The sequence below is a fragment of the Pongo pygmaeus genome, chromosome 9, assembly GCF_028885625.2.
Source record: "Pongo pygmaeus isolate AG05252 chromosome 9, NHGRI_mPonPyg2-v2.0_pri, whole genome shotgun sequence".
Lineage (NCBI taxonomy): Eukaryota > Metazoa > Chordata > Mammalia > Primates > Hominidae > Pongo > Pongo pygmaeus.
The window spans coordinates 31,117,955-31,144,289 of record NC_072382.2 but is presented as its reverse complement, the minus strand read 5'-3'; the positions used below and the strand labels follow the sequence as shown (position 1 = coordinate 31,144,289).

At 41.0% G+C, this 26,335-nt stretch overlaps 1 protein-coding gene across 4 annotated transcripts in view; it reads left to right on the top strand.

The window, feature by feature from the left end:
- LDLRAD3 (low density lipoprotein receptor class A domain containing 3) overlaps positions 1 to 26,335 on the top strand; it is a 287,881-nt gene that overhangs the window by 216,003 nt on the left and 45,543 nt on the right. The window contains exon 6 of one of the 4 annotated variants that reach the window (XM_063671003.1): positions 5,788 to 5,845. The exons of the other annotated variants lie outside the window; for them this stretch is intronic. Coding sequence (XP_063527073.1) covers positions 5,788 to 5,845 — 58 coding nt within the window. The remainder of the gene's footprint in view (positions 1 to 5,787; positions 5,846 to 26,335) is intronic. 4 annotated transcript variants of the gene reach the window in all.

Below are 26,335 nucleotides of genomic sequence, written 5' to 3'. Positions count from 1 at the left end.
CTTAACCCATATTTAGCCTTGCAGCAAAAAATAAAATATGGTTCCTGGGAGTTTATCTTTCTTTTAATGAGGCTCTCAGGGGTCAGTTTTTTCCCTTAAAATATTTTTAGCCCATTGTTCAACCCAGGAACTCTGCTTGTCAGAGAGGATCTTTGAATAAAATAATGCTGTCTGGTTCTTTTCATAGGTATCGTTTACCCTTTCATATTGGTTTTCAGTTTTAAAAAGTATTTTCACATGGAAGAAATCAGGACTGAAAATGCATTAGTGACCAGCTCAAAGTCGCACAATGACTTAGTGAGAACTCGAAATGGAAACAGGATCTTTTTTTTGGTGGGGGGAGGGATGGAGTTTCGCTCTTGTTGCCCAGGCTGGAGTGCAATGGTGCAATCTGGACTCACTGCAACCTCCGCCTCCCAAGTTCAAGTGATTCTCCTGCCTCAGCCTCCCCAGTAGTTGGGAGGCTGAGGCAGGCCACACCCAGCTAATTTCTGTATTTTCAGTAGAAATAGGGTTTCACCATGTTGGCCAGGCTGGTCTCGAACTCCTGACCTCAGGTGATCTGCCCACCTCGGCCTCCCAAAGTGCTGGGATTACAGGCGTGAGCCACTGCGCCCGGCCGGAAGCAGGATCTTGAAGCTCTCAGAATGCCCGTCTCTCCTGTGCACAGTGAGGGCTTCCCATTCTTTCTGATTTCCCTTTCCTGTAGCAGAGAGGGGAAGATACTCCACATTTGTCAAGAGCTTTAGGGTACCAGGCACTGTGTGTAAAGTTCATTTCTTATATTACCCCTTTGATTCCTCCCAGGAATTCTATGACATCTATAATATTATCCCTGTTTTCTAACTGAGGAAATGGAACTTCAGAGTGATTTTGTTCCAAGTAGAAATCAGGCTTTGGCAACTGCTTCCCACTAGCAGGGTGAGATACAAACTTTTAGAAATAGCAGACAGGCCATCATATAAATATATGATGTATTTATAAATACGTATCTGTAGATGTGTTTATAAATGGGGGGGAAACAGATAAAAATCCCTACCCTTGTGGAGTCTACATTCTGTTGATTCATTTTGGGATGGATGGATGGATGGATGGATGGATGGATGGATGGATGGTTAGAGTACAACAATTTTCAGAGGCAAACTCCACTTCTGTTCCAGCAAATTCCTCTTACAGAAGAGCGGTAAGATACATTGGTAGACATATACAACCTGGGCTTCAGACCAGGGAAGTTTTATTTTGCCACTAAATTTAGCCACTGTGTCAACACATCTCCCAACTTACAAGATGACTGAGAACAAGTGTAAGTTCTTGAGGACACAAGCCCTTGCCTTAGTCAGCTTTGTGTGCCCTGCTGTACTTAATGCTTCATGGGTGTTCATTAAATGTTTAAATGAATGAGATGCATAATTCAGTTACGATGAGGCTCTCTGAGAATGAGTTAACATCTATCGAGAGTTGTGCAGTCCGCAGACTTAGAAATATCCAAAAATAATCACCCCTAGAGAGATCTCTGCAAATCAGTAATGAAAGAACCGAAGTAAAACTATAAATCATTCCGTTACAGTTTTATACATTTACAAGTAAGTAATTTTGGAAGCAAAATTGGTGTATAAGCTGTATTTAGCCTCGATGTGCTAAGCAACTTTGAACCAAATATAAATTCCTGGCATATTTTTAAGCCATGGTGGGGGCAGGGTGCTGGGGAAAAAGTAGAGTTGGAGGAGCATCAAAGCTATTTTTGCAAGTTTCATCTACATTTTTAGAAAGATGCATTTTTGAAGAATTGGGATATCAGTCACTTCTCCCTGGCAGGATTCCTCATCAAGGGAGAAATGACAGCATGTCCGATCTTCCTAAAGATCGCATTATTAAAATGGTTTTTGTCACTGTGCACCATGTCTGAGAAGAACTTGTCTTGGCACACCACCCTGTCCTTCGTCTCCTGATTTATAGCTTTCAATAGACTTGTTGAGTGTGAAACTAGAACCCAGACAGAATGTTAATGCAGGGAAATGACATGTGAATCAGTGGTGCCCTGGGCTTTGAGTGCACATGACTGAGGGGAGGCCCAGTCAGCTGTGGCTGTGCTCCTCACATTAGCTTTGATTTGCTAGACATTGCATGAAGAATGAAGCAGAGCCTTAGCCATGAGCTTCTCAGACTGGAGCTAAGCCATGGTCCCTAAGTCTATAGCTTCCCACTGGCGACTGACTTAATTAGCCAGGATCCTGAGCTTGGCTAATGATGGGCCCAGTGAATGCTTGATTTGCAATGGAAATGCCCAATTTGGTATGGAGTCTCCATTTTTAAAATGCATTGGCTAACTTTGCAGCTTCCCCCATCCCCTTCTCATGACAGTCTCCCTTTCTGGAATATTTCAAATGCAAAGGGGGAAACAGGGTTGTTGTTATATCCGGATCCTATCCACAAGGGCTCAGCAGCTGTGATGTTCAGCAGGACAAATACAGACCCAAGAGACCAAACAGCTTCTTCCTTCCCCAAGCAGTTAAAACAAAGATCTGCTGACTGCCTTGCCTGTGTGTCTTCATGGGTGTTTGATATCAGGGTAAACTCTAGGGGCTAAAAGTGGGAGCAGAAAAAGCAATGCAAACGCATTAGTTGAGAAGCCAGGGCGGATCAGCAGAAGGTCTGGAATTATGGAAGGCTGAAGATAAGCAGTTTTGGTTGATTTCCAACACAGGCAGTTGCCTGCTTTAATGTCTGGATAAGAACTTGCCTGTAATTGGTAGATGGATTGCTTGGCTATAAATGGAACCTGAAAATAGTCTATTCCCTTCCAGCAATTAAACATCCCCCTGACTGCTGCCACTTTCTCCACTCTGATTATTCAGCAGACCCATTCTTCTTAATACACAGCACCGAGGTGTTGCTTAGCCCAGCCTGGTTTGAATTAGCTTATGGGATCCACGTTAATGAAGCCTAGCCTTACTTCCCTGCATATGATGTGTGACTGGGTATAGTCAAGTGCCCAGTGTAGGTAAATAGATTTTGGAGAATGGTGATGTAAGATACCTACCAACCATATGTGGAAATCCTTTTCAGGATGGTTTCCCTCTGCAAGACTGTAAAGGTAGGAAATGCACTGCCTTTCCCACCCCTTCACTCCTGCACCCATTTGATAACCCACTTGAGTGTTTAGAACAGTCTTCCAAAGAGGGATGTGTGCAAGGTGATTGTTTAGGGAAGGGAGGGAGGGAGGGAGGGAGGGAAAAGGGAGAGAGGGAGGGAAAAGGAAGAGAGAAAGGGAAAAGGGGAGGGGAAGAAGGGCAGGAAGAAAGAAAAGCTTTATATTTGATATATAGATTGACGGGATCATGTATGTAATGTAAATATACATATATTGGGGGGATATTGTCTCAAATGATGGAAGTTCACTGGTTTAGAGCACTGAATGAGCCACCTCAATTTTGCTCCCATTTTCTTCTTTGTCCCTAGTGCTGAGTGGCTTCAGTTTTCACTGCTTTGATCTATGTCTTGCCTGACTGGATTAAGAAAATAGAGACCTAGAGCTTCCAGTGGGAAGAGAGGAAATCGGTGACAGAACTGAATTAAGACATCTCTCTAGAAGGAGCCATTTTCCAGCCTCTTACCACTGCCCTGGGTGATCCTCTAGGTCACACAGGAGCTGATATCATGGTTGAGCCCTGGGAATCTCAGCCACGCTCTGTCCCTGTGCATCTCTTACAAGCTTCCATGGTGATGAAAATTGTAAAGATGCCTTATGTGAAGCACACATGGGCGTTGGGTTTGCTCATCACAAGCTGCCTGCTGCTGATGCTGTTTCACTTATTTAAATCACCCAAGTGTTGCTTTATTTAAAATTGAACAAGAGTCAGCCACTTAGAACATTTGTCAATAAACTCATCACTCAAATGAAATTGTGCCCCTGACCCTGCACTGCATATGGCCTTAGATTGCTGCTCATTCCCAGACACAGATGGCTTGCTTCAAAATTTTTTGCTTGAACAAGGTAAAAAAGTGAGAGGTGGTAGCTTTTAAGTGTACAAACTTGCCAAGAAAGGAAAATGCTGTGAGTGGGGATGATTGCTGGCAAGCAGCGTCCGATACAATCCATGTGTGTCCATCCCTGTGTCTGTTCTTCAGCCCTGTGTGGCAGATCCCCTTCCAGTGAGTGAGCTTTAGCAAATGGAGTGTCTATGACAGCTATTTGAATCATCCTAGAATCTACTGGCTTAAAGCTGACAGCTCTGACTCTTCCTTTAACTTCTTAAGTGCAGTATTTTGGACAGAGATAGAAGCTTTGCGAGCAGGCAGCCCACCAGATTCTTCTATGTCCCAGATCTGGATGTTAGATTAGAAAATTTGATATTTACAAATGTGCTTCACCTTGAATTAGCCATGACCCAGTTGCTATTGTTTGTTGAAGGGGATATCTTTTAAAATTTTACTTATACAACTGACTTGCTTTTCAAAAGCACAATAAACTCTTATGTTCCCATTATAAAAGTGCATATACTCATTACAGGATGTTGGAAAATATAGAACAGGGAAAAATTCACCCACATTTCCAGCTTCCATAAATAATCACTATTAGCAGTTGGCGTATTTCCTCCCATATCCTTTTCCGTGCCTAGGCAATGGAGGCTTTTTGTTCTTGCAACCATGATACTTTTTATTCAGTTTTACATCCTACTTTTTTTCCCACTTATATTAATAAATATTTTCCCGTGTTGTTATAAACTCTTAGTAAGCATTCTTAATGGTTGTATGATATTCTATTAAATGGGTGCATCTTATTTTACTCAGCCACACGTCTATTGATGAACATTTAGATTTTGTCAATACATTGTTGTAGACAAACTTGTGATGGCTTTAAAGCTTTTTTTTGCTTTCGTCTTTTGAATTACTTCCTTAGGATAGATTACCATAAGATTTATATCAGGTATGAACACCTTTAGGGCCCATTACACTTATATTACTAACTTGTTATCCAAATGGAGATCTGTTTACACCCCCACAAGCAATTCGATAGAACCTTTTTTTCATCACGTAATTGCCATCATAGGATATTATCATTTTAAAAAATCATTCTTGCACTGCTAGGCAAGAAATGGTATCTAATTGCAGCTCCCTTCTAAGTGTTGATTGAGCCTTTATTTAGGAAGGCCCTGCTGTGTTTTGCGTAGTTCATGGAAATTCTAGGAAAGTGCTCTTGAAAAAGGAAATTATTTATTTTCATTCTACTTTTTCAAACTTCTCACCTCCCCCTCCCACCCCCCAGTTTTAAGTCATCTTACATGAAGAAATATAAGACCAAACTACAGAGGCAGGGAATTAATGATCCAAAGATTCTAGTTAACAAGATGACCACCCAGTTTTCAAAAAATAAGTGATCTAATTTTTATGGCTTAAATATTTTAGTCAGTAACCGTTGAGTGCCTACTGTTTACATTTCTTTTCTAGGCTGACTGGCTTGCTTCCTCCCTCCCTCCCTCCCTCCCTCCTTCCTTCCTTCCTTCCTTCCTTCCTTCCTCTATTCTATCCTCTCCTCTTCTCCCACCTCTCCCATCCTAGACAGCTTAGGTGAAGGGCTGACGGAGGGAAATTGACTGGCTAATCTATGTGCAGTAGACCCTGGTTCGTGCTCTTTCTGCTGAACATGATTTATAGTTGTTTGGCAGAAGGTCAAAATCTGATTCCATAGAGTGGGGATGCAGGGGGAAATATTTGATTTCTTTGACACAGTTCATTAAAAATTCATACATATGGATCTGAAAATGAAACATTTCTCCATGTCAACAGGAGTTACAGTGGGAGCCTAGAGCAAGACATGAGTATTCAAGTGAGACACTGTCACCAGGTAATCACATCGGCATGGCGGTGCCTCTCAATGAGACAAGTAAGGGGGAGAGGTGACCTGGACTCTGGAGGGTGGAAATGAAATTTTTCTCTCTTTTGCCTAAAGGCTTTCCTTGTAAATAGAAGCCAGTTTGTTAGAAAACCTCTGTTACAAAGAGCACATTTCATTCATGTATTCTTTTGTCCATTTGTTTGACAAATATTTATTTATTTTCCACTATTGGTAAGGTGTATATTGATTAATAAGGGAGATGACTTATTTCAAATCTCCATTATTTCTACTTTGTTTCTTAATTCTTCCTCTTTGACCCTTTACTTTAGAGCTATCTGACTTTTACAATGTCTAGACTTCAAGCCTTTTATTATAAATACTGTAAATGGTTGGAAACATGATCTTCTAGCCCAGTACTTCTCAAATTGTAATGTACACACAAATCATCTGGGGATCTGTTAAAATGAAGATTCTGATTCAGTAGGTCCAGGATGGGGCCAGAGAGAATGCATGTCTGTCAAATTTCCAGGAGATGCCGTTGCTGCTGATCCAAGCACCATTTGAATAGCGAGTCTCTAGTCTACCATATCTGTACTGGGTTGCATAATGTTCTCCATAAATTCATAACCACCCAGCACCTGTGTATGTGACCTTATTTGGATATAGTTTTTGCAGATGTAATCAAGTTAAGATGGTTTTATGGTCAGCATTCTTCAGGAAAATGGAATTAATAGAATAGGATGTAGATAGAATGATATTAATTTATTTTAAGGAATTGGTTCATGCAGTTGTTCAGGGCTAGCAAGTCCAAAATCTGCAGGGCAGGTCAGCAAGCTGGAGACCAAGAGAAGAGTTGATGTTACAGTCTTGAGTCAGAAGGGAGTCTGGAAGCAGAATTCCTTCTTTTCCCGGGAACCTCAGTCTTTTCTCTGAAAGCCTTCAACTGATTGGATGAGGCCCGCCCACATTATTTGCTTGAACTCAGAGATGTTAATCTCATCTGAAGAAATATCTTCACAGCTGCATCTGGACTGGTGGTGGACTAAAAGCTGATTACCATAGCCTAGCTAAGTTGACACATAAAATTAACCATCACGATGAGGTCCTACTGGATTAGGGTGGGCTCTAAATCCAATATGTCTCATGTCCCTATAAGAAGAAGGAATTTTGGACACAGAGACAGAGACTCACAGGACCATGTGAAGACAAAAACAGAGATTGAGAGCTAAACACAATTGATCCAATGGAGGTAAAGAGTAGAATCATTACCAGATGCATCTACAAGCCAAGGAGCACCCAAGATAGCCAGCAACCACCAGCATCGAGGAAGAGACAAGGAAGGACTCTTTCCTATGGCCTTCAGAGGGAGCATGCCCTGCTGACAGCTTGATTGCCGACTTTGGGCCTCCAGAATACATTTCTATTGTTTTCATGCCACGCAGTTCATGGCACTTTGTTACAGCAGCCCTGGGAAGCTAGCACAGTATCTAAGACATAGGCCTACAACAGGCCTAAGAACATCATCAGAAAGCCAGAATGCTTGATTTTTCTGGTAATTTGCCACCTTGACACATGGATGCAGTGTCTGGAAAGTGCACCAACTAAAATACTTTGTCATTCTCGTAGAAGAGAAGTTCAGAGTCACTGTGGGTGGGAATGAATTGGTCAGGAATCCCCTCCTCTTTCTTAGACTCCCGAGTTGGTCTGAAAACGCTCATCGATCTTCTCCTCTACTTTCTCTTCTGGCCCTGCCTTCAGGTTGCAGGGCAGCCCGGTGACAAATGAGGAGGAGCTTAATTTGCTTTTTCTTTGAATAAACTATACTAATTGAAATGGACCCCACTGGGATTGCTGTTTGCCATAAGTAATGTATATTTCATTAACATTTTCTTTAAAAACAAGCAAGATCATAAAGCTAAGATTGCTTTAGCCTAAATGCTGTCCAGATTTAATATGCATAATATAACCTCCTGGCATAGCACTAAGCTTGAGCATGCAATTTTTGGTGCCTCCCTGATGCTTGTTTTTAACAGGAGGAGAATCAATACGGGGTGAGGCTTAGACTAACAATGTGAACTGTCAAGAACCAAAGAAATAGTTAACGTTATAATATTAACAAAACAACATGGTTGTAGAGGGGATGGATAAATGATTTTATTCCATTTTTTTCTTTCTTCTTTTTTCTTTTTTTTACTGCCTCAGGCATGTTTGTTGGCATTTTCAGAAGGAGATAGAATCAGGGTGTATTTTTCTGCTAGGAAATGTTTAAGTAAATGCCAATTGTGATCAATAGGGTAGCCTCCACAAAGCAAGCAAAGCCTCCACAAAGCAAGCAAAGAAAAACTCATTTCACTTTTTAGCAACAGTTGTGTGTGTGAGAGCCGAAGTCTGAAACCAGTGACTTCAACATTAGCCAGGGAGTATTGACCAAAATCGGTGGTGAGGAGATAAAATTGCCCTAGAAAAGTTGGGTTCCCCTTAACAATGGTAGCATGGAGAAATCAAACTTCCAGACGTTGTGATTTCTCAGCTCTCATCAAATTAAGATGACTTTCAGGACTACTTGGAGATGGACTTCAGACAGAACACAGCCCACATCATGCTTTGAGCTGAACACGTTTAAAAGAGTTTCACATTGAGGTTGAAGCATGGCTGTGCAGAATGACATATAATGAATGACTCTGTATTCCCATTATAGGAGTCACCCTGCTTTTTTACTCTCCCAGAAAAGTTGTCTTATTTCTGATTTGGGTCAGTGCAGACTACAGTTGTGGAGCATTAGCTGGACCCCTGCTCCACCTGGGGCAAAACAAATCCTTCTTATTGATCTCCTGTGAGTTTTTTTATTGATACATAATGATTGTAGTGTTTATGGGGTACATGTGATATTTTGATACATGCATACAATGTGTAATGATCAAAGCAGGGTAATTGGGATATCCACCACCTCAAACATTTATCATTTATTTCTGCTGGGAACATGCCAAATCATCTCTTCTAGCTGTTTTGAAATATATAATTATTGTTAACTGTAGTCACCCTACTGCACTGTTGAATACTGGGACTTACTCCTTCTGTTTAACTTTATGTTTGTACCTATTAACCAAACTGTCTTTATCCCAGCCTCACCCCTGCCACCCTTCCCAGCTTCTGGTAACCATCATTCTACTCTTTCCCTCCGTGAGATCAATTTTGTTTAGCTCACACATGTAAGTGAGAACATGTAGTATTTGTGTTTCTGTGCCTGGCTTATTTCACTTAAGCTAATGTCTTCCAGTTCCAGTTCCTGTCATTTGTTACTGCAAATGACAGAATTTCATTCTTTCTGTGGCTAAATAGTACTCCATTATGTCTACATACCACATTTTCTTTATCTGTTCATCCATTGATGGGCACTTATGTTGATTTCGTATCTTGGCTATTAGAGCTGCATAAGCATGGGAGTGCAGGCATCTTTTCGGTATCCTGATTTCCTTTCCTTTGGATATATCCTCAGCAGTGAGATTGCTGGATCATGGGGGTAAATCTATTTTTAGGTTTTTGTATTTTTTAAGTTTTTTCATTCAATAGGTTTTTGAGGAACAGGTGCTGTTTGGTTGCGTGGTTAAGTTCTTGAGTGGTAATTTCTGAAATTGTGGTACACCTATCACCAAAACAATGTACACTGTACCCAATGTGCAGTCTTTTATCCCTCACCCTCCTCCCACCCTTCCCTCTGTGGATCCCCAGAGTGCATTATATCATTCTTACGCCTTTGTCTCCTCATAGCTTAGCTCCCACTTGTAAGTGAGAACATACGATGTTTGGTTTTCCATCCCTGAGTTACTTCACTTAAAATAATGGTCTTGAACTCCATCCAGGTTGCTGCAAATGCCATTATTTTGTTCCTTTTTATGGCTGAACAATATTCCATTGTGTGTATGTGTGTATATATATACACACATATATACATATATACACACATATATATACATATATACACATATAAATATATACATATATGTGTATATACACATATATACACATATATGTATATGTATATGTATATATAATATATACACATATATACACATATATGTATATGTATATGTATATATAATATATACACACACATATATATACACACATATATACATATATACATATATATGTATACACATATATATCTGACATTTTCTTTATCCACTTATGGGCATTTGGGCTGGTTCCATATTTTTTCAATTGCAAATTGTGCTGCTATAAACATGTATGTGCAAGTGTATTTTTTATATAATGACTTCTTTTCCTCTGGGTAGATACCCAGTAATGAAATTGCTGGATCAAATGGTAGATCTACTTTTAGCTCTTTAAGGAATCTCCATATTGTTTTCCATAGTGGTTGTACTAGTTTACATTCCTACCAGCGATATAAAAGTGTTCCCTGTTCACCACATTCATGCCAACGTTTATTATCTTTTGATGTTTTAATGATGGCCATTCTTGCAAGAGTAAGGTGGAATCACATACTGGCTTTGATCTGCAGTTCCCTGATCATTAGTGATGTTGAGCAATTTGTCATACGTTTGTTGGCCATTTGTATATCTTCTTTTTTTTTTTTTTTTTTTTTTTTTTTGAGACGAAGTCTCCCTCTGTTGCCAGGTTGGAGTGCAGTGGTGCAATCTTGGCTCACTGAAACCTCCACCTCCCGGGTTGAAGCGATTCTCCTGCCTCAGCCTCCCAAGTAGGTGAGACAACAGGCACATGCCACCATGCCCAGCTAATTTTTGTATTTTTAGTAGAGACAGGGTTTCATCATGTTGGCCAGGATGGTATCGATCTCTTGACTTCGTGATCCACCTGTCTTGGCCTCCCAAAGTGCTGGGATTATAGGCGTGATGTGTATCTTCTTTTGGGAATTGTCTATTTGTGTCCTTAGCCCACTATTTGATGAGATTATTTGTTTTTTCCTTGCTGAATTGTTTGAGTCCTTTGTAGATTCTGGATATTAGTCCTTTGTTGAATGCATAGTTTGCAAAGATTTTCTCCCACTCTGTTGGGTTGTGTGTTTTCTCTGCTGATTGTTTCTTTTGCTATGCAGAAGCTTTTTAGTTTAATTAAGTCCCACTATTTATCTGTTTTTGTTGCATTTGCTTTTGGGTTCTTGGTCATGAAATCTTTGCCTAAGCCCATGTCTGGAAGGGTTTTTCTGATGTTATCTTCTAGACTTTTTATGGTTTCAGGTCTTAGATTTAAGTCTTTGATCCATGTTGAGTTTATTTTTGTATAAGGTGAGAGATGAGGATCCAGTTTCATTCTTTTACATGAGGCTTGTCCATTTATCCCAACACCATTTGTTGAATAGAATGTGCTTTCCCCACTTTATGTTGTTGTTTGCTTTCCCCACTTTATGTTGTTGTTTGCTTTGTCAAAGGTCAGTTGACTGCAAGTATTTGGCTTCATTTCTGGGCTCCCTATTCTGTTCCATTGGTCTGTGTGCCTGTTTTTCTACCAGTACCATGCTGTTTTGGTGACTATAGCCTTATAATATAATTTGAAGTTGGATAATGTGATGCCTCCAGATTTGTTCTTTTTGCTTAGTCTTTCTTTGGCTATGAGGGCTCTTTTTTGGTTCCACATGAATTTTAGGATTGTTTTTTCTAGTTCTTTGAAGAATTATGATAATATATTGATGGGAATTAGATTGAATTTGGAGATTGCTTTTGCAATATAGTCATTTTCACAATATTCTACCCATCCACAAGCATAGGGTGTGTTTCCATTTGTTTGTGTAATCTGTGATTTCTTTCAGCAGTGTTTTGTAGTTTTCCTTGTAGAGGTCTTTCATGTTCTTGGTTAGGTATATTCCTAAGGTGTTTTTGTTTGTTTGTTTTGCAGCTATTGCAAAAGGAGTTGAGTTCTTGATTTGATTCTCAGCTTGGTCACTGTTGGTGTATAGCAGTACTTCTGATTTGTGCACATTGATTTTGTATCCTGAAACTTTACTGAATTCATCTGTCAGATCTAGGAGACTCTAGAAGATCTAGCATCTTTAGGGTTTTTTAGGTATATGATCATATCATAAGTGAAGAGCAACAGTTTGATCTCCTCTTTGACAATTTGGATGCCCTTTATTTCATTCTCTTGTTTGATTGCTCTGGCTAGGACTTCCAGAACTATGTTGAATAGAAGTGGTGAATGTGGGCATCCTTGTCGTGTTCCAGTTCTCGGGGGGACTGCTTTCAACTATTCCCCATTCAGTGTAATGTTGGCTGTGGGTTTGTCATAAATGACTTTTATTACATTAAGGTATGTCCCTTCTATGCCGATTTTGCTGAGGGTTTTAATAAAAAAGGGATACTGGATTTTTGTCAAATGCTTTTTCTGCATCTATTGAGATGATCATATGATTTTTGTTTTTGATTTTGTTTATGTATTGTATCACATTTATTGACTTGCGTATATTAAACCAGCCCTGCATCCCTCGTATGAAACTCACTTGATCATGGTGGATTATCTTTTTGATATGCTGTTGGATTCAGTTAGCTACCATTTTGTTGAGAATTTTTGCATCTATGTTCATCAGGGATATTGGTCTGTAATTTTCTTTTTTGGTTATGTCCTTTCCTGGTTTTGGTGTTAGGGTGATACTGGCTTCATAGAAAAATTTAGGGAGAATTCCCTATTTCTCTATCACTTGTAATAGTTTCAATGGGATTGGTACTAATTCTTCCTTGAATGTCTGATAGAATTCAGCTGTGAATCTGTACGTTCCTGGACTTTTTTGGTTGGCAGTTTTTAAATTACCATTTCAATTGGGCTGCTTGTTATTAGTCTGTTTAGAGTTCCTTTTTCTTCCTGGTTTAATCTAGGAGGGTTGTATATTTCCAAAAATTTATCCATCTCCTCTAGCTTTTCTACTTTGTGTGTGTAAGGGTGTTCATAATACCCTTGAATGGTCTTTTGTATTTCTGTGGTATCACCTATAATATCTCCCATTTCATTCTTTTTTATTATTATTCTACTTTAAGTTCTAGGGTACATGTACACAATGTGCAGGTTTGTTACATATGTATACATGTGCCATGTTGGTGTGCTGCACCCATTAACTCATCATTTACATTAGGTATATCTCCTAATGCTATCCCTCCCCCCTCGCCCCACCCCACAACAGGCCCAGGTGTGTGATGTTCCCCTTCCTGTGTCCAAGTATTGTCATTGTTCAATTCCCACCTATGAGTGAGAACATGCAGTATTTGGTTTTTTGTCCCTGCGACAGTTTGCTGAGAATGATGGTTTTCAGCTTCATCCATGTCCTACAAAGGACATGAACTCATCATTTTTTATGGCTGCATAGTATTCCATGATGTATATGTGCCACATTTTCTTAATCCAGTCTATCATTGTTGGACATTTGGGTTGGTTCCAAGTCTTTGCTATTGTGAATAATGCCACAATAAACATACATGTGCATGTGTCTTTATAGCTGCATGATTTATAATCCCTTGGGTATATACCCACTAATGGGATGGCTGGGTCAAATGGTATTTCTTGTTCTAGACCTAGATCTTTGAGAATCAATATCGTGAAAATGGCCATACTGCCCAAGGTAATTTATAGATTTAATGCTGTCCCCATCAAGCTACCAATGACTTTCTTCAGAGAATTGGAAAAAAACTACTTTAAAGTTCATATGGAACCAAAAAAGAACCTGCATTGCCAAGACAATCCTAAGCCAAAAGAACAAAGCTGGAGGCATCACACTACCTGACTTCAAACTACACTACAAGGCTACAGTAACCAAAACAGCATGGTACTAGTACCAAAACAGAGATACAGACCAATGGAACAGAACAGAGCCCTCAGAAATAATACTACACATCTGCAACTATCTGATCTTTGACAAACCTGACAATAACAAGAAATGGGGAAAGGATTCCCTATTTAATAAATGGTGCTGGGAAAACCGGCTAGCCATATGGAGAAAGCTGAAACTGGATCCCTTCCTTACACCTTACACAAAAATTAATTCAAGATGGATTAAAGACTTAAATGTTAGACCTAAAACCATAAAAACCCTAGAAGAAAACCTAGGCAATACCATTCAGGCCATAGGCATGGGCAAGGACTTCATGTCCAAAACACCAAAAGCAATGGCAACAAAAGCCAAAATTGACAAGTGGGATCTAATTAAACTAAAGAGCTTCTGCACAGCAAAAGAAACTACCATCAGAGTGAACAAGCAGCCTACAGAATGGGAGAAAATTTTTGCAATCTACTCATCTGTCAAAGGGCTAATATCCAGAAGCTACAAAGAACTCAAACAAATTTGCAAGAAAAAAACAAACAACCCCATCAAAAAGTGGGCAAAGTATGTGAACAGACACTTCTCAAAAGAAGACATTTATGCAGCCAACAGACACATGAAAAAGTGCTCGTCATCACTGGCCATCAGAGAAATGCAATTCAAAACCACAATGAGATACCATCTCACACCAGTTAGAATGGCGATCATTAGGCCAGGTGCGGTGGCTCATCCCTGTAATCCCAGTACTTTGGGAGGCTGAGGCAGGTGGATCACGAGGTCAGGAGATCGAGACCATCCTGGCTAACATGATGAAACTCTGTCTCTACTAAAAATACAAAAAAATTAGCTGGGCGTGGTGGCGGGCGCCTGTAGTCCCAGCTACTCAGGATGCTGAGACAGGAGAATGGCATGAACCCAGGAGGCAGAGCTTGCAGTGAGCCAAGATCGTGCCACTCCACTCCAGCCTGGGGACAGAGCGAGACTCCGTCTCAAAAAAAAAAAAAAAAAAAAAGAAAAAAAAGAATGGTGATCATTAAAAAGTCAGGAAACAACAGATGCTGGAGAGGATGTGGAGAAATACGAACATTTTTACACTGTTGATGGGACTGTAAACTGGTTCAACCATTGTGGAAGACAGTGTGGCAATTCCTCAAGGATCTAGAACTAGAAATATCTCCCATTTCATTCTTAATTGAACCTATTTGGATCTCTCTTCTTTTTTTTTGGTTAATCTCACTAATGGTCTATTGATTTTGTTTATCTTTTCAAAGAACCACCTTTTGTCTCATTTATCTTCTATAATTTTTTTTGTTTCAATTTCATTTAGTTCTGCTCTGATCTTTGTTCTTTCATTTCTTCTGCTGGGCTTGGGTTTGCTTTGTTCTTGTTTCTCTAGTTCCTTTAGGTGTGACCTTAGATTGTCTATTTGTGCTCTTTCAGACTTTTCAATGTAGGTATTTAATGCTATGAACTTTCCTCTTAGCACTGCTTTCGTTGTATCCCAGAGTGTTTGATAGGTTGTATCACTATTATTGTTCATTTCAAGGAATTTTATTTCCATCTTGATTTCATTGTTGACCAAGAGATCATTCAGGAGCAGATTATTTAATTTCTATGTATTTGCATGGTTTTAAGGGTTCCTTTTGGAGTTAATTTCCAATTTTATTCTGCTTTGGTCTGAGAGAATCCTTGATATAATTTCAGTTTTCAGAAATTTGTTGAGACTTGTTTTGTGGTCTATTATATGGTCTGTCTGGGAGAATGTTCCATGCACTGATGAATAGAATGTATATTCTGCAGTTGTTGGGTAGAATGTTCTGTACATATCTGTTAAGTTTATTTGCTGTAGGGTATAGTTTAAGTCCATTGTTACTTGGCTGACTTTCTGTCTTGACTTGTCTAGTGCTGTCAATGGAGTATTGAAGTCCCCCACTATTATTGTGTTGCTGTCTATCTCATTTCTTAGGTCTAGAAGTAATTGTTTTACAAACCTAGGAGCTCCATTGTTAGCACATATATATTTTGAATTGTGATATTTTCCTGTTGGACTAATCCTTTTACCATTATATAATGTCCCTCTTTGTCTTTTCTAACTGTTGTTGCTTTAAAGTCTGTTTTGTCTTTTGCTACTCCTGCTCGCTTTTGTTGTCCGTTTGCATAGACTGTCTTTTTCCACCCCTTTACCTTGAGTTTATGTGAGTCCTTATGTGTTAGGTGAGTCTCTTGAAGACAGCAGATACTTGGTTGGTGAATTGTTATCCATTCTGACATTCTTTCTCTTTTAAGTGGAGTACTTAGGCCATTTACTTTCAATGTTAGTATTGAGATGTGAGGTCCTATTCTGTTCATCGTGCTAGTTGTTGCCTGAATACCTTGTGGGTTTTTTTTTTTTTCATTGTGTTACTGTTTTATAGGCCCTGTGGGATTTATGTTTTTGGGAAGTTCTATTTTGGTGTATTTCAAGGTTTTTTTTTTTCAAAATTTAGAACTCCTTTTAGCAGTTGTTATAAATGCTGGCTTGGTAGTGGTGAATTGTCTCAGCATTTCTTTGTCTAAAAAAGACTATCTTTCCTTCATTTATGAAGCTTAGTTTCACTGGGTACAGGATTCTTGGTTGATAATTGTTTTGTTTAATCAGGCTAAAGATAGGACCACTCCCTTCTAGCTTGCAGGGTTTCTGCTGAGAAACCCGCCGTTAATCTAATAGGTTTTCCTTTATAGGTTACCTGATGCTTTTGCCTCACAGCTGTTAAGATTATTTCCTTCATCTTGACTTCAGATAACCTGATGACTATGTGTCTAGGTGATTATCTTTTTGTGATGAATTTCCCGGGTGTTCTTTGAGCTTCTTCTATTTCAATGTCTAGGTCTCTAGCAAGGCCAGGGAAGTTTTCCTCAATTATTCCCTCAAATAAGTTTTCCAAAATTCTGGATTTCTCTTCTTACTCAGGAATACCAATTATTCTTAGGTTTAGTGGTTTAACATAATCCCAAACTTCTTGGGGGCTTTGTTCAATTTTTTTTTTCTTTTTTCTTTGTCTTTGTCAGATTGGGTTAATTTGAAAGCCTTGTCTTCAAGCTCTGAAGTTCTTGCCTCTACTTGTTTGATTCTATTGTTGAAACTTTCCAGTTTATTTTGCATTTCTCTGAGTGTGTCTTTTATTTCCAGAAGTTGTAATTGTTTTTCATTGATGATACTTACTTCTAAGGAGACTTTTTTCATTCATATCCTATATTACTTTTTAAACTTCTTTAAATTGGTTTTCACCTTTCTCTGGTGCCTCCATGAGTAGCTAAACAATTGAGCTTCTTAGATCTTTTTCTGGCAGTTCAGTGATTTCTTCTTGATTTGGATCCATTGCTGGTGAGCTAGTGTGATCTTTGTGGATGATAAAGAACCTTGCTTTGTCATATTACTAGAATTGTTTTTCTGGTTCCTTCTCATTTGGGTAGACTCTGTCAGAGGAAGGATTGGGGGTTCAAGGGCTGCTGTTCAGATTCTTTTGTCCCACAGGGTGGTCCCTTGATGTGGTGCTCTCCCTCTTCCCCTAGGGATGGGGCTTCCTGAGAGCCAGACTGCAGTGATTGTTACTGCTCTTCTGGGTCTAGCCACCCAGTGGAGCTACTGGACTCCAGGCTGGTGCTAGGGAGTGCCTGCAGAGAGTCAAAGAGTCCTGTAATGTGATCCGTCTTCAGGTCTCTCAGCCGTGGATACCAGCACCTGCTCAGGTGGAGGTAGTAGGGGAGTGAAGTGGACTCTGTCCTTGGTTGTAATTTTGTAGAGTCCGCTGGTTTTCACAAATGCTGCTTGTGCTCCCGGTTGGTTGGACTCCAGCAAGGAGGTGATGCTTTCAAGAGAGCATCAGCTGATACAACCTAAGGTCGCCTGGATAAGTATTTGGGTTTCTCAGGCCGTAGGCAGTGCCATAGAGCTCCTAAGAGATTATGTCTTTTGTCTGAATTCAGAGTTTTTGTTTTTTGGCTGTCTCATGGAGTTTGCAGTGGCAAGCCACTTCCTTCAAAGATTCTGTGAAATCTTGTGGCTTTCCTGGTGTGTTCCTGTGGTGGTTTTTGGAGCTAAAGTTCACGATGTGAGTTTCTACATGCTGTTCTGTCCGTCTGAGTGGGAGCTTCAAGTTAGTCCTGCCTCCTCACCACCATTTTTCCTTATTTTCAGTTTTTTGATGCTACCACAGTTTTATACCACTTTGTTCTCAATCCCTCAGTCTCATCCTGCAGAAGCCCTTGCCTCCAACTCTATGGAGAAGAATTAAGGCCTCCCAGTGAGAGTTTCTTCAACCTCCTCTCCACCCCAGGATTTCAGTTTCCCACTGTTCCCCTCCCCAGCCCCCAGCCCAACTGCTGAGGGTCCTCTCCTGGAACCTGCCACACTTCTTTGACCTCCATGGTTCATCTGCCCACTGGTCTTCCCACCTCCTCATTCCCTCTTACGCCAAATCCATCCTACACTCAGTGTCATATTTGTTTTTCTCAGTTGTTACCTCCCCCACTCAAACCCCTTCCAAATGCCCCTTTTGAGTAAGCTCCTCACCCTGGCATTCAGAGCTGTGCATTTGAGTCCAGTGGACATATACCCCACCTCTATGCCCCATCAAAACTGGATTGTTGATCATTACCCAAAAAGATCTTGCAGTTTCTCTCCTTCCACTGACCAGCGCTAATTCCCTTCGCATGAAATATTCTGTCTCCCTCTCCACTTGCTAAAGTTGTTTCCATCCTTCGAGACTCAAATACCACCTACCTGATGAATCACAAGCTGATTTTCACTTTTGCGCCAGAGACCCTCCCATCCCTCCTGCCTTTGAACATCCATAGCATGTAATTTATACTGCTTTTCCATCACTTATGTTGGAGAACTTGTATTCCTGACACTTGCCTACCTTGATTTGTCCACCGATTTGATTGTAAGTGTCTTGAGATCATAGAAGTAAAAGCATGCCTTGTTACCCAGAGTATGGGCTGTCTGCCTTTGATATCAGAAGCCCTCCTTAATTGTGAACTGCATTGAATTCTCAACAGAGCAGGACCTGTCTCTGTAATTTAATCTTTTCTCTGACTTGAACAACAATGAAGCAGGGAGACAGAATGCTCTGGCTGACGTGGGAATCCCAGGGTGTTCACTAAGTACACATTCTCGTTCTGCATCCCTGGAGATTCTGAATCAAAAGGTAGAGCCCAGATAGGCTAGGCGTGGTGGCTCATGCCTGTAATCCCAGCACTTTGAGAGGCTGAGGCGGGTGGATCACTTGAGGTCAGGAGTTACAGACCAGCCTGGCTAACATGGTGAAACCCCATCTCTACTAAAAATACAAAAATTAGCTGGGAGTGGTGGCAGGTGCCTGTAATCCCAGCTACCTGAGAGGCTGAGGTAGGAGAATCGCTTGAACCCAGGAGGTGGTGGTTGCAGTGAGCCAAGATTGTGCCACTGCACTCCAGCCTGGGTAATAGAGTGAGACTCTGTCTCAAAAAAAAAAAAGGTTAGAGCCCAGAAACCTGTATTTTTAACAGGCATCTCAGCTCAGAAGTTCATTGCTACTAAAATACCTTGTGAGAACCACTGGGGCAGTGGACCAAATGAAGCTGAGTTTGAATCCAGTTCTTCAGTTCCCTAGTTGTGCAGACCTGAGCAGCCTCCTCATCTGTAAAATGGGATAATACTTGCCTTTTTAGGCCACTGCAGGGAGTGAATAAAACAATGGATGTAGCTGAGCTCGGTGGCTCATGCCTGTAATTCCAGCACTTTGGGAGGCTGAGGCAGGAGAATGGCTTGAGCCCAGGAGGTTGATACCAGGCTGGGCAACATAGGGAGACCCCCGTCTCTACAAAAAATAAAAAATTAGCTGGACATGGTAGCCTGTGCTTGCCTGTGGTCGTAGCTACTTGGGAGGCTGAGGTCGGAGGCTTGCTTGAACCCAGATCGAGGCCATAGTAAGCCGTGATCACACCACCGCACTCTAGTCTAGACAACAGAGCAAAACCCTGTCTCAAAAAAATAAATAATCAAAACAAACAAAAAACAACATATGTAAAATGGCCAGCCCAACGCACAGATCAGGGTAGATGCTGTGTCAGTTTCCTTCTCAAAGTGCCACATTCAGTTCTGCATCCTGGTTCCAGGTTGGTCCTACCTGCCTCGGTACACTGTCAGTTTTCCTCATCCTCAGCATTAGTTGAAGGTCTCTTCCATCCTAAGTCAGCAGCTCTTCTTCAGCTGAGATTTGTCTGCCTCTTCACTCTCTTCTGCTTGTAGCCCAGAGGACCCAAGTTGCAGAGGTCACAACTGCTGTGCTGGCTTTCTTAGAACACCTTTCTGTTGGGCCATTTACTCAACATACACTTGTTGAGTGTCAGCCCTGTGGCAGATTCTGTCTTAGAGACTGGATGTACAGCAGTGAATACAATGAGCCCAAATCCCTGTCTTCATGGACGTGTAGTCTAGAGGCAGTGTACACGTAGAAGTAAGTAGGAAGGTGCTCAAGGAGGCCTGCGAGGAGAGTGGCGGGAGCTGGGGACAGCTGAAGACAGGAGGCGTGTGCCAGATGGTGAAGCCTTACGAGGCATTGAAGGGACTTTAGCCTCTACTCTGGGTGACACGGAGCGCATGGAGAGTTTTGAGTGAGGAGTACCCTCATGTGGCTCATATTTTGACAGGATCATCTGGCTGCTATGTTGAGAATAGACTGCAGAGGGCAGTGGTGGACATGAGGAAGCAGTTGGGAGGCTGGCTGTAATAAGGGGTGGGTGGGGGTTGGGGGTGGGGTAAGGATGGTGGCCAAGGCCAGCGTGTGCCAATCGAGGTGGTAAGAACGGTCAGTGTGGGCCATGCTTGGAAAGTAGAGACCATTGGAATTGCTTGCGGATTTGATGTAGAGTGTGAGAGAATCGCCAAGGATGGCACCAAGGTTTTTGGCCTAAAGAAATGGAAGGACGGAGCTACTAGTAACAGAGATGGGGCAGGGGCACACATTGCAGAAAGAACACATCAGGAACTCAGCTAGGGATATATTACCTCCTGAAATTCAGTGTGGCCTTGGGTAGCTGATCTAGGGCAGAGATTGGAGACTCTTGTCCCTGTGTGTGGCTCAACGTTAACTTTTTAACGATCAGATGCTGACCTCTCCCAATAAAATGTATTAACTGCTGGCACCTCTTCAAAACTCTGGCTAGTCTTTAAAATAACTAGTTAGCTTTCATTACAGAAGTAATACATACACATCGTAAAAAAAAAAAAATTCTAAGAATTACAGGACTAAGGTGAAAAAATAAGCCTTCCTCACTACCCCTGCTTATTGTTCTCTGTCTTTTTGCAGCTATTTTTCCACAAATTACTGTGTCCTGAGCCCTGAGCTAATTAAGTGCTGGATAAGCATCACCTCCCAGTAATCCTCTTATCAGCCTTTGAAATGTAGGTAGCTTTATTATCCACATTTTGCAGATGAGGAAACAGAATCGGGTGAAGTGTCTTTTCCAAGGCCAAGCTCCTGAGGGCAGGGGCTCAAGCTTAGGCCTTCAGACTCCAAAGTCCAGACAGTCCCTGGGAACAAGCACCGTAGGTTTTCACATGGAACCTCCGAAACGCCTCTGGCATCTCCTGCTGTGGGGTTGGATATGAGCTGTCTTATTTAGACCCTACCTAAATTAAATTAAAATTGACTAATTAAATGTGGCCTCTTTGAATACACTGCCATATTTCTAATTACAGCTTTCCTTCTCTCCTGAGAAGGCAGCCCAACATTGCTTCTGAAAAGGCCCTCAATTATTAATGGTTGGATAACATTTTGAAAATGTGTCATTAAATTGTTAGTTAGAAGGCCCTGAGTGGGGATGAGAGGATGGAAGTCAGTTGTCAACCGTCTCCTCTCTCTCACTGTTTCTCTCTCTGTCTCTCTCTGTAATACACATATGCACATCCTTATCTCACAATTGACCCAAAGCATCAGAAATAAAAAGTCAGACTGAGTGACCTTAGCTGCTAGGAAGCATCTTATTGTGCCTTCCCTCCCTCTCTGACTTTAGCCTTGACACTGATCTGAGCCTGCAGGAGTGGTGGAAGTAGCCAGTAACAAATCACTGAAGTGAGGAGAATGAAGGGAGAGAAATTGATCAGCTTTAAACAGGAGGTGACTCCGCATTCCTCTTGCTTGGAAGTGATCCCCAGGATGGAATTATGTCCAGGGTGTGAGGTTGTTTGTGATTCAGTCCTTTCCAGATAGAATATATAAGGCTTGAAACTACATAATGCTTATCACCAAGAGGTGTGTATAGGTTTGTCAGAGCAAGAAGACCACTCTCCCCCACACCTGCCCCCGCAAAAAAAAAGAAAGGTAGTATAGAGACTTAGAAAGTAGAGAAATATAGGTAGAAGTACAGTACCTTTGAGTGACCTTCAGAATTCGGTCTTCTTGGCTCAAAATTTTGGCATCATCTCAACAAACTATTTTTTTTTCCTCCCCTCATTTGATTTCCCCTTCAAGAAGACAGGGAGTGAGTGGGCTCCAATCTTGGCAATGTTGGCTGCTTATTAGAGCATTTGCAGGCCTGGGAGATTTGCTCCTCCTCTTGGTATCTGAAGTTCCACAAGCCCCTTGTTCACTTCCCCTGGAGTAGGGACTGTGGAATGTTGCCACTCGCCTTCAGTTCCCTGTTGAAGCTCTTGCAGATCCCTAACAGTGCATGCTACCGTTCTGCAGAGAAGACCATGATGACAAACCACAGACATCCCCCTTCATCTATTGTCTTCTGCATCTTTGGGAAGGCATTCCTGGAATGACTGGGGGCCATGTATCTCAGTTTAATAATGCAAGCTTTTGGTTTTTGTTAAACACATGCAGAGCCTGATATTAAGCATTAAACCAAGGAGCCAGGCTAAGACAGTTGTGTCAAGAAGTTGTTGTCTTTGAAGAAGCACAAGGAATTTAGAGGAATGAGGAAACAAGAAGGGGGCCTGTCCAGTTGGGACCACAATACAAAATTGAATTTGTCATTTATGAATAATGGCTTCTAGTTTTTGAGTACTTACAGTGTCCCAGGCACTGTAGATGGTGGGATGTAGATGGTGGGATGGTGGGAAGGTGAGAGACCAAGAGAGCTTAAGTGATCCAGCCACAGACACACAGTGTTAGTTAACTTTTGGGAGACACTTTTCACAAGCTGGTGTGAATGAAAGAAAAGCAGCATGTACTTTTACAAACCTTAATTTAAGCAAAGGTAATAAATTTAAACCTACTCAAAGCAGAACTAGGGTGTGATTACTTGCTTTGTAAAAGATTTTTTGCTTTGGAAAGTTAGAAATACTGGTTTTCAAAATATGTTTTGATTTTCCTACCTAAACCTCTATTGGATTAAAGTAAAACATGTTGACCATATTACATGGAGAAATATTGCACACTCTGTCCAGCTATTCTGGATGAAAAGGGGGCAGTCAGTGATGGGTGAAAAACTTAGTCTAGTTTGGACAAGAAGAAAAAATTAACTTCTGAACTTTACCATCTAGATGTCACTACTCTAATACTTCTCAAAGTATAGATGGACACCACACCTGCTAATATTGCATATTCCTGGGACTCAACCTAGTCTGAAGAATCAAAATAGTGGTATTAGGGCCCCAGAATCCATGTTTTAATAAGCTCCAAAGGTGATTCTGCACCATAATTTGAATTACCTTTAGATCACCTCAATCCATATCTGTTAACCTCTTGTCCATATTTTCTATCCTTTTGTGTCTCTTTCTGCTGCATTCTGAATAATTCTTCTTGAGCTGTCTTTCAGTACATTTATTCTTTTTTCATCTGTGTCTAATCTACTGTTAAAGGGGTCCATTGAGTTTTTAATTTTAGCTACAGTATTTTTCACTTCTAGGTGTTCTATTTGGTTCTTTTTCTAAATATATTTCATCTTTTTTCTTTTTTTCGAGATGGAGTTTCGCTCTTGTTGCCCAGCCTGGAGTGCAGTGGCGCATCTCGGCTCACTGCAACCTCCACCTCCTGGGTTCAAGTGATTCTCCTGCCTCAGCCTCCCAAGTAGCTGGGATTACAAGCATGTGCTACCACACCCAGCTAATTTTGTATTTTTAGTAGAGATGGGGTTTCTCCATGTTAGTCAGTCTGGTCTCAAACTCCCGACCTCAGTTGATCCACCCACCTTGGCCTCCCAAAGTGCTGGGATTGCAAGTGTGAGCCACCGCATCTGGTCTTCCATCATTTTTTAATAGTTTACTATTCTCTGCAGATGGACGTATTCAAGCTTTGCTTTTATTTCTTAATAATTTACTAATATGTTCATGAAATTTAGTAATATGTTTATGATTAGGTCTGATAATTTTAATATCTGAAGTCTTTACATGTCTATTTCTGATATCTGCTGTTTTTACTGGTCTACTCATGGTATCTTGGATCCTCCAGTACTTAGTATTTTTGACTGTATATTACTCATTGTCTTTGAAAAATTATTTTTGGAAATTCATTGAGGACTGTGATAAAAGATACCTTTCTCCAGAAAGATTTAGGTTGGCTTCTGCCAGGTGCCTAGGAGTACTACCAGTTCAGGACCATTTCAAACCAAGTTTATGAGGTTCCCTGGGACCATCTGAGTAATGCAAGGCCAAGGTATACAATCCATGAGAAGGCCATCCATGGTGAATAAATTCTTCCACATCTCCCTTGTTGAATTTGTTGCAAAGACAGCCTTCTCCACAGTCCTCTGATCTGGAGAAGGTGTATTTCTGGCTCATCCTCACCTTAAAAATTAGCACTTTGGAGTCCAAGCATAACAGAGGGTCTCCTTTAGACTCTCCACTTTGGCTCTGGATCTTGACTTAATGTTCCTCTCAATTTTTGGCAAAACTGAAACTCAAGTTGGTCCAGCTCACCATTGCCCTTGGAAGAAAAGTTGCCTCAATTTTCCAGATGCTTACCTTTTACTTTTTATTACTTTTTTGATGTTATTAAGAATCTTAAAAAATATATTTTACTCTAGAATTAGGTTTTTTTCCCAGTAGGGGAGATGGTTTGCATATATAGCTCGCCATATTACTAGAACTGGAAGTCTCTGCGCTAGAATTATAGAACCATTCTTCTGTTTATTCCAGCCCGTGATGTTGGAGAGACAAAACTAAAGCTGTCCTCTGGCCTGTAGTTGGGTAGAATATTTTACTGACCTTTGCCCAGATCTTTCACCTTTGTTCTCCCTAGAGTGTTTCCAGGTATCTCAAATGAGATGGCCCAAGTCTCAAAGCACCAGTAACTTTAATGCAATAAAAAGATCAAATAGTACTTTTAGAAGGAGACAAAGGGGATTCCATAAAAGGTAAAAATCTTTAGATGCTGAGAATTTAGGGTATTAGGTACCACAGCTGTTCAGATGAACTTGGGCTAGTCTTCCCTGTCACGATCACCATGTGCCTCTAGACAATAAATGCAGTTTGAGGAACGCGGTGGCACAAGATGGCTTGTGTTCACCACTGAGACTGATAAATGAGAGCTGGAAAGAGTGCTCCAGTGTCTGTCATTGAAAAGTGGGGAGATAGACAGCCTGTACCTGGGCTCCCTCACTGTCGAGTTCATTATTCCCTCACATGGATTAATTAGCCTCTCGAGGTGAGATTGCCACTGGTTCTGAAGGATGCCTCTCTTTACCACGTTATTGCTCGCCCTTCACTCTGCTTCTGAAAGTCACCCTTGAAAACACACATTCTTCTCTACTGGTGAAGCCTGATTTATCAGCCAACTCCTCAGAGAAGAAACAAGATAAAAAACCTCTGGCTATAAAGCACTGTTATGCATTATGCTCTGTTGGCTTTGTGTCTAGACAGAGCTAAGAGACCCCTTTGTGACCCTAGCAATAGCTAGAGATGACTGTATATTTACTTCTTTTTAGAAGAAAGATGGACTTGACATTTTGATATATTAGAGGCCACAGAGGCAAAGAAAGCTCTAGCCGGGGAGACAGGAGGTGACACTTTAAAACCCTGGTCTGCCTGTCCTTCCCTGAATGAGAGAAAGTATAGTATACCCTTGCAGATAAAAACAGACCCTGCAGTCACCAACTGCCTGGGTTCCCATTCCTCACACTATCACTTTTTAATTATATGACCTCGAGCAAGTTGCATCTCTGTGCCTGAGTTCCCCATCTATGAAGCGGAAATAATGGTGGTACCTATCTCATGGTGGTGTTATGCAGATCAATCATGTAAGGTACTTAGAATATAATGTTTGACATGTAATAAGCACTCAGTAAATGTGAGATACCATGATTATTATTCTAGCCCAGAGAAACTACGGTATATGCAGTTGCTGGCAGTGCCTGTAAAATAGTCTCCTCTTGCAGTGAGTCACAGGAGCTAACAGCTCCCATTTTGAAAGGGGATATTGACAGTGGTAGCTGGCTTATTTGAGAGAGTTGGTCCACATCCAAAAATCTTTTCAGGCCAGTACATTCTTGCCAGACTGATTGCATATGTGGTCTAGGGTTACCATGTTCATTGCCAAGAGACATGTGAGTTACTGAGCTAGGAGAAACCCAAATTAGGAGTACATGGAATCAGGAGATCTCTGGGAAATGCAGACAGAAGACTAGATAGCACTACCAGGCAGGTCCAGATTCAGAATTAGTGAGACGGATGGGGTATGAATCCCATACTCACCACCTATTCCTGTGATTGATCGTGGCTGAGTGAGCTCATCTCCTACAGATTCATG